The sequence below is a fragment of the Tigriopus californicus genome, chromosome 7 (genome assembly GCF_007210705.1).
Source record: "Tigriopus californicus strain San Diego chromosome 7, Tcal_SD_v2.1, whole genome shotgun sequence".
NCBI lineage: Eukaryota > Metazoa > Arthropoda > Copepoda > Harpacticoida > Harpacticidae > Tigriopus > Tigriopus californicus.
In genome coordinates, this window is record NC_081446.1 from 16,096,504 (window position 1) to 16,105,415 (window position 8,912).

The following is an 8,912-nucleotide window of genomic DNA, read 5'->3' on the forward strand; positions in this document are numbered from 1 at the left end:
AGAATTGATTACAAGTTAATGCCGTTTGAAAAACTTATATCATTCAGATTTGTTTAACCATAAATCGGGCCTCTCTTTGTAAATGGACGGAATAACTGGTTGCATGCGGCTTGCACGGTTGTAGTCTTGCGTGGTTTTGACGAAATTTGAAGGATGGAGCTCGTTTTGGTGATGAAAAAACACGTCAGTGGGTCTGAGAGATGTAGGCCACACCCACAATGGAGGAGGTACTTCGTCTGGGAACTCGTCCAGATAAAGGAAGGGATGTGTTATCATGGATATCTCTTTCGATCAGCAATTGGAATGGAGATAGCCATACTATGTTTTGTCGGGGCCACCAGTTTGGAGCTCAGGGGGAGCATTCGACACAAGTTCTGAAGCCTAAATGATCAGCGAGTTCCAGCTGGTGAAGAGCGTTGAGCAGGGTCGCCACAGAGGTATTGTTTGCCATGAACGGGTTCGGCAAACGGAAGGTCACCGGATTCCTCCGCCACGTGCGCACCCTCATCAAGCAGTTGAAGTGTGCTGCCTACTCCTAAGGTTAATTGCGACAAATTCGGCTGCGAAGGAGAAGTTAACCAATACTTCCTTCTCCAAAATGTAATTGGATGCGCTCTGCATTAAAGCAGTCCCAGTAATGGACCGCCTGGGCCTGGGCAGTACAACTGTAACGCCGTGGGCGCCTCTGGTGCCGAGTGGGACGCCCTCAGACCACCCTCTGGGCGCTACTTCAACGAGGATAGCGAGTGCCTTGATGACATCAGGGACCTCTTCTACAAGCAGCACCTCGCCAACAAATGGGTTTCAGTTTCGAAGTATTAGATCTTACCCTATTCCTAAGCCTAATAACAAAGCCTAAATAACAAATTGGTTTTTCAAGGGCTTTTCTAACCGCTACAGGGAATGTAATCCACAGTACTAATAAAATGAAAGGTTATTATTCGTCTATTTATTATCTTTATACGACATTAGGTCTACCAACGAGTTTGAGTTGGCAGACAGGCCTAGAATTTGATTGTAGGGTTGATCGGAATGCTATCTAAAAATTTGTCCAAGTCTGACTTAAAAGATGCTACCGGATCAATAAGACCTACATATTCCTTGCGAATATTAGAGGGCAGCAAATTAAACAATGAAGGAGCCCGAGAAAGAAGAGAAGTGGACTTCATGGTTCGAACTAGCTTGGATTCTCGAGGGCTTGAAGGTGCTCTCAAAATGCACATTAAGCCTCGACGATCAATAGAATTGGCCCTAAATCCTGGGTTGGGACAAAGCTAATGGATGCTTTTGAAGACGTACAATATCAGCCACCTTTCGTACCTTCTCTGAACACTGTACAGTCCCAATTTTTTAGTCTCTCCCAATATGAGAGCTTTCTCAATCCTGTGATGTTCCTAGTGAAACATCTTTGGACTTGTTCGACCTTTGGCAAACCTGCTGATCTCATTGGAGCCCAAATGGGCGAGGCATATTCAAGATGTAGCTGGAAAACCGTGATACTACCTCTGGAATTAAACGTGCGATATTTCCAACCTTCAACTGGATATGCTCATCGAACTTTCCATTATTTTGGAGGAATACACATAAATCTTTTCATAGATGAGACCTGCTGTGTCAGTTTTTTATGGGGGCTAGAATTCCATAAAGCAATAAAATTAAAGTTGTTTCCCATAATTTTCTGAGGTAGAAGAATGCCAAAATGTGTTTGGGAATTTCCGTCAAAACTTTAAAGGGTATTTTTGCCTCTGTGTCCACTGGTAGATAATGAAGGAGTAAAGCTATTGAGCAGGTCTCATCTATGAAAGATCTAGATGTAGTCCTCCTCCAAAATAATGGAAAGTTCGATGAGCATATCCAATTGAAAGTGGGTAAAGCTTTTCAAATGTGTGGTTGACTGCTGGAAATGAGGCTGGTACAACATCAAGGGCCAAAAAGGATCCAACCCACCAACATGGATCCCTGAATATCTAATGATACAATGGCTGAGATCATGGCCACACGCCCACGCTACGTAGTCAACTCCAGCGTTTCGAAACCATCATTGGTTATGGGTGTCCCATTAGCCCCTTTCAACTTGGTTGACGAGAAAGGCAATCCCACATCGGATGAGACCAGATACCTGGGACCGATAGGTCGTTTGGCCACTGTTGTGGCAATTGCATCCACATTCAACTTCCCACCATTGCCGAAATCGCAGCTAAAGGACATGGTTGGACGTCCTTGAGAACATGTCATGACGACTTTCGTTATCGCCCCCACCTTATCTGGAGATCTGCTGAAATGACCTCATGTGGCATTACGCTTCGAAATCCCTCTCGGCCCCGAACCCTATCCCTAGAAGTGTTTCGCCTAAGTGCAAAAGAACCTCTTCTATCGGCGTTGGTATACCGATCGTTTGATGCCGTATATGACGATCTGGCACAGCCGATAGTAGCCACCTCCAGGCAAAAGAACTTTCCCCCAGACAACTGAGCACGCCAATGCGGAACTTGGGCCCAAAAGAGACGTGGTACGTGCGGGATGGCCGTGGTTGCACAGTTGACTGGGCCAGGTCGACCGTGGGGTGTCAATATCTGAATGGTTGGGGAGAACTGGTGGATGTTGTGACCCAGATGGATGATAGATCGTAGTCAAACCAAGAACATATCGTCAATCCTCCTAGTCCAAATCCATCCACTCTCGTCAACAGCTACCATAATCTAACAGGATCTCCTCCGCTCATTGCTATGGACGCCAGACTTAGCGTCAGAATTGACCTCTGGCAGTTATGCGTAAGTGACACTAATTGCTTTCAATATTTGAAAATCTGAGGATGTAATGAAGATGTACATAATAGTTCGTTAAATGACTTTTCGTATAAGATTGCTAAATAGATTTTTATGCGTTTTCAATCAATATCGTTTGCAGGAACGCTTTGTATAACGTATAGAGCTTAAGTGCCTGGGCTAGTCGTTCGAGCTAGTGCTGGGGAGAGTCAAGCAAACCCAGACCCGTACGAGTCCTTTGATAATTTTTTACTTATGCCGGGCTCGTCGATTCCTTTACTTGTCAGGTCTTGCGAAATTCTACGCAAAAATGAATATTTTTTTCGTGACGAGTCTGGACTTGAGTTTTTCCGGACTGTTCTCAAAGACTCAAATTCGGCCAATTTTTCCAAAATCGCCTAAAAGCACTAGTTCGAGCATTCATCATTTGGCCACGATCAGTATTTAGGACGAAAGGCTGTAAGTGTCTGGTATCTGGTTTTTCAATCGACTGGAGTTGCACTGTCGTCCATTGGTTACCGATTCAGTTGCAGTAAAAAAAACACAACAAACTCGATTTTTACTCTTCTATGTTTTAACTAGATCATCATTTACTTTTTTTTTAATTAATTCAATAGATACCATGACCGGAGGGATTGTAAAGCTCCAACTAGGAACGCTGAGTTCCGAGATGCCCAACCTGGATTTAAGTGATCAAAATAGCTTCCGTCAAATATTATGAAGGAGCAAATCATTTTCAAGAAGAACTCACACATTGATATTGCACAAGAAGGTTAGGGTTTAGGTGGTTTATGGTAGAGACATGGGGCGCCACGGACGTAATCTGCTCCTCCTTTATTTGGGGTCACTAACGGGTTCTTCAATTCGCTCCTCCTGGAGGGAAGATTCTTGCCTTCTTTGAGATGCATTTAGCCCGCTCGGTTACACCATGGAGGAAGCAAACAAAGGCCTAGAGATTGCGATGAGAGCTAGCCAGGCGACCTCGTTCTCAGAGCACATGGGTGACAACTGAATGGTTGATAGGGTATGTTAGCTGATTTTTCAATCGGCCTGAGTAGCACTTGTTTATAGTTACCGATCCAGCTTCAGTGAAGGAACACAACACACTGGATTTTTACTCTTCTGTGTTACTTCCTTTGCGGTTACGCCACCGTAGCTCCTGTAAGAGGGTGACCACCTTTTGACAGTATTGCCATTGAAGTGTCTGCTTGCAAATGTTCAAGTTTTATTGGACAAAACCAACAGCTAGGGGCAAGAACAGACGTAAGCCAGTCTATTCTAAATAGTATTAAAACTTAATTGATCGGAGAGGCCATTTGACGTATTTACCTTGACTTTGTAAATGAGAGCTCTTGGCTGAAAATGGGTCGTATAGATGAGGTGGCATTTTATTAGATTTTTCTTACAATCGAAGAACGTAAAGGCATTGTTTGCTGAGTGCGTAACAAGTGGAAAAAGAGCTCAATCTTGGCATGACGAGCAAGTATTAATGAATATTTGCACTGGAACAGACATCTTGATGAGGCAGAATAACATGAGTAGATTAAGAAACAACACAATCAAATTATATGCTCTAGTTAGGTTATTTAGTATTGGGTGATGAGGCCAATGATCGGTCTAGGGGCGACTTTAGTAGACGCGTACAATGTTCATGGGCTGATGAGCCTTCCGCAAAGGCCGGAGCTTGCCATCTTCACCCATGTGGAAACACACACGGTAAGGAGACACTTTGCAAACCACATTCTGCTCGTCTTCAGGTCGAATGGACTGATTAGCCAACAGTTCCTCCTTGGTCAAGTCAACCGGTTGAATCTTGTGTCCTTTGGCCTTCATATTCAAAAGATAGCTCAATACCGTGGTCCGCCATTCGGGAGAGCTCTGAGCTTGGGGCGCCGCTCGAATAATATCATCTAGAAAGTCAAGAGAGCATTGTGAAAATCACGAGGCAGAATCTACGATCGGTTAATGAACGACGATAAAGATCGACAGTTAAACGGTACAACATAGTTCAATCCCAGATGGGACCGAACTTGGGCAAAATCAGGTTCGTTGTAATCAACCCAGGTCATTTTGAGAGCACTTTGCCTGGAGAACAGCAATTACGCCGATGTGGACAACATACAGCAGACGGACATCGAGATCGACCGTTGGAGTGCTTACTTTGAGGCAATGACTTATCGAAGACTGACAAGAGGGCATCCAATTTTTGTTCAGAATGGCGTATGTGAGCTTTGAAGTTACTATTGGGCACAAATCGACGGCTCTTAGTTAAGATAAGGGGAGAACTCTGGGGACTGGTCTGGAACGCAACCGTGCCCTTGGACTTTTTAAGTCGGAATATTCGATTATCTATCAAGGTTTTGGACATAATTCCTGTTTGGATGGCTTGGGTGTTATTTGTGGTATCTAGGACCAGAATTGGTGTGGTGGTGGTGGTGGTGGTGGTGGTTGATTTTGAAGACGATGATGAGGGTGATACTGGAATTATTGGGGTGAGTAGGGATGGCGTAGGAGTAGAAGGGATCTTGGTAGTCACTAGAGAAAATATCAAGGTTGATGTTAGGGAACATGGTTCTTCATTTTGGATGAGGACAAGAACCCCAATGACTTTGTGTCAGTGCGTTTTGCCTGGCTGTAAAACCATATTACTCGTATGCATTGATCATTGTCATTATCGTTACCTTCAGTAATGCCCAGATTGCTCAGATCCTCCAAAGTGAGTCCTTTGGCTCGATCCGCGTCCAGAAAGGAGACCAAATCCGACAAAGTTTGAGGTTGCTGATTCGATCGACTCAGATCGTCTCCTTCGTGGGGAATTGAGGCCGGGTGATTGGTCGAATCCAGAGCCTTTTTCAAGGGTGAGTATCGCCGTTGTCTTGAACTTTGGCTTCGGAAATGGCTGAATGGAACATTGGAAGTGGGTAAAGCGCCATCTCGCATGAAGTGTTGACTAGAGACGCCTTCGGTTGAAAAATCATCTGGACGTTGAATACCAGTCAGTGCATTCCATTGCGAGGCTTGTCCCAAAGCGTGGTCCACTCTGAGGTCCTGTCAGAAATCAAACAGCAAATCGTTGTTGAAGTTGGGCTACATCAACTGCTATGGCATTATTAGGGGTTCATATTATTGATATCATGCGTCCCCCTATCCCTACCGACATTCAAAAGGAAAAAAAAAACACTACGGGTTTGGTTTGGGATTGGCTGATCAGTACTTTCACAGGATCAAGTCAAACCAAAAAGGGAGCATTTTCATTGTTCATGTCGCGACTTGTCACTTACTTGAACGGGCAGTGCTGCACTGAGATGGAACAAAAGGATCAACGGACAAACGGTGATCAACCAAGGGAGGACGCGTGTAGAGGCTCTGGACGACACGCTCATTTTTGAGGGTAACGATTGCAAAAGGGCCATGACCCAAAAACTATCCAGCTATGAACGAGTTGCTAAGAGGTGGTTCTGTTCACCGTGACAAAAATATGTAGTCGAGCGCAACTATTTCGATGTTAGTCGCACTGCTTGTACCCACTGTGTGAGGTCTAATAGAGATGCACCTTAATTTATACCTTTCCTCAGGTTCTCATCCGAGAATTGCGGCTTTGTCCGTCCGCTGGATGCGAGAGAAGAGGAAACGGACAACGAGCCTCGGTTCACCTCCCATTGGCCTTTTGCTCGTCATACGACGGTTCGTAAAATGGAACCCAGCATTATTGGCGGAAACCACACAAGAAACTTGGCATACTCTAGAATTTCATTGAGGATCCATTTGAAGATTATCAACCGGAGATTTTTGACGATGTCATAATATCGGTGTGGTAAACGTTCATGCCGATCGACGGTCAGCGTTTGTAGCTAATAGAATGACTATTGAATAATTCATCTATAATTGCCGATTCTACCAAACATACACTACAAGTTTAAAAAACCTGATGGGACCGACTCTGACTTGGATGATTCAGCTTGAGGAAAGGAAATATGCCCGTAAATTAATGGAATAGTTTAACAGGACTAGCAAGGAGTGCAATTTTGGGTTGGGGTTGAATCACTACACTTGGGATGATTCCTTATTTAGGAAAAGGTTTGAATGAATAGCGCATCACAGATGTGTCCCTACCTTATTAAAAAGTGTGCAACTGTAAATCAAATCGACAGAACCCAACCTTTTTGCCATAAAGTATCCCTCCAAGAGCATTCATAAAAAGTATTTGGGGACCAGAAAGCTCGACCAAGCGGACAACTCGACCAACCTGTCAATCTGGCATGATGGACAACTCACGCCAGCAAACAATTCAACCCAGTACAAGAAAAAAAACACATTTGCTTGAAAACTGTGTTTTTTTTTTGTGAAAACAAAGCTGAACTGTTCTATGAGAGGCTTTCATTAGACTTAGATTCCAAATATACAACTACACGTACTTTACGATTTTTTTTCGAGTCAAGGAAGTGACAGTGAAGAGCATGCTTTTTCTAAATGGAATCAGAGGTAACAAATGACTCTAAATACACCCTTACAGTTGTTGTGTAATAACTCGGCAATTTGATTTCACAAATTTGAACTCAAAGCAAGCATATTGTGTTTCGCTTTTTAACTTGAGAAAGTTGTCGGCTGGGTCGAGTTTTCCGGTCACCAAAGAGTGTACCAGTGTCCATCTCTCAAGGGTTAGGCTTCCTTGGATGACGACGCTGAAAAATGGACGAGTTTCTTCGAAATTTGGATGGAAGACATTTTCCTTTCCCCGCAAAGACGGAGGGAGAGCTAGCACCATTGTCGCCTTCTGCAAGATGACTTGGCTAGAATGGCAAACAATTGCCCTCGCCAAAGAGCATAAACTTTCAAGTACGTCGCCATCCTTTGATGGTCCTTGATAAGTACTTCTAAAATATCAGCAGCATTTTATGGGTTAAACATATGCATCGAATTGGTTCGTGATGTGATCGTCGAAAAAGTTCAGGTTGGTGTCAAAAGATAATTAAAGCAGGATTTTTTTTATTTGCCTTTCAAATGAACGCCGAAGAAAGGGATGCTTTTTCGTAAGCTTTGCCCGAAAAGGCTAATCAAGGTACGCATGGCATGTCATTAAGGATAATAGGCGGACCTACGTATCTGTGTCAGATTTGTCTGATTGTTCACGAAGCACTTTTTTTAAAGCAAAATTTTGAAGACGAATCTTGGCATTTTACGCATAGCATTGGTAGATTAGTGCTTGGTACAGATATTCTGAAATTGTTTTGCCGTTCGTGACAGAAATGGATGCAGAAATGTAAAAGCCAAGAGTTTCGTAAGGAATCAGTCTCACAATACCCACAAAAGCCTTCCCCACCACTCTGAACATTTACGAAATAATATCCTTCGCGGAGCATAAATTAACAAACGACCAAAAAGTAGACCAATGGATGTTCTGAAGTTCAGGAAGCGTGAGCTCATCGAACATTTATGATCCTAAGATATCATCATGTCATTAAGAATAGCCGAAGAAAAGTTTGGAACATGCCGCATGTCGGTTGCTCCGCCGACTTGTCGCAAAACACCCCTGCCTTTTTTGTTCCAAAGCTTGAGCTCATCAGATGGGGACTTCTTCAAGGCGGGATCCTACCACCAGTTCCTTCAGTTAAACGTCGGAAGGAGTCATGATTTTTAACATATTTTATTATTCTTTGTGACTTTCAATTATCGCTTGGTTAAGAGGGCGGTGTGTTTGAATGACTAACATAACTAAATCGTGGACACCGTACCAAAGGAAATGGATGGCGAGAATTCAGACCCATTAAGGGTACAATCTTGTCCAATTGCGTAATGGTTTTGGGCAGAGATTTCCTCGATGTTTGTCGTTCACATTCTTCCCCGGCTTCTTTAGACATTGTGAAGCGAGCGCGATTCATTAACTCTAAATCACAGAAGACAGAACATCTTCTTGGTTGGCTTTTAACAGCCAAAACTACATATCCTGGATGCCGGGTGTGGTCAGGGAATAATCTCTCACTTTCTCGGAAAGGCATCCCTCTCTGTTAATATTATGCTTTATTTCAGTGAACCAAATCTAGTTATCTTTGGTGTGATATGACGCTCCCCTCCAATTTTTATTTTATTTTACTATTCTTATCGCTCTTGCATTTGAATCTTCCCTCTCTTTTATAAAGTTTACACATT

The 8,912-nt window shown here is 43.4% G+C and overlaps 1 protein-coding gene across 2 annotated transcripts; it reads right to left on the minus strand.

Moving 5' to 3' along the window:
• Positions 1-4,007: 4,007 nt before the first annotated feature.
• Positions 4,008-6,292, minus strand: LOC131883300 (uncharacterized). Of its 2 annotated transcripts, none has more exons than XM_059230742.1 (3): positions 6,047-6,292; positions 5,447-5,813; positions 4,008-4,675 (listed from the first exon to the last, which is right to left on the minus strand). In XM_059230742.1, exons 1-3 carry the CDS (start codon positions 6,176-6,178, stop codon positions 4,395-4,397), a joined length of 780 nt encoding a protein of 259 aa, XP_059086725.1. In that variant the 5' UTR covers positions 6,179-6,292; the 3' UTR covers positions 4,008-4,394. The 2 variants fall into 2 exon arrangements, with proteins under 2 accessions (XP_059086725.1, XP_059086724.1); XM_059230741.1 differs by lacking the exon at positions 4,008-4,675 and adding an exon at positions 4,731-5,300.
• Between the last annotated feature and the right edge of the window lie 2,620 nt (positions 6,293-8,912).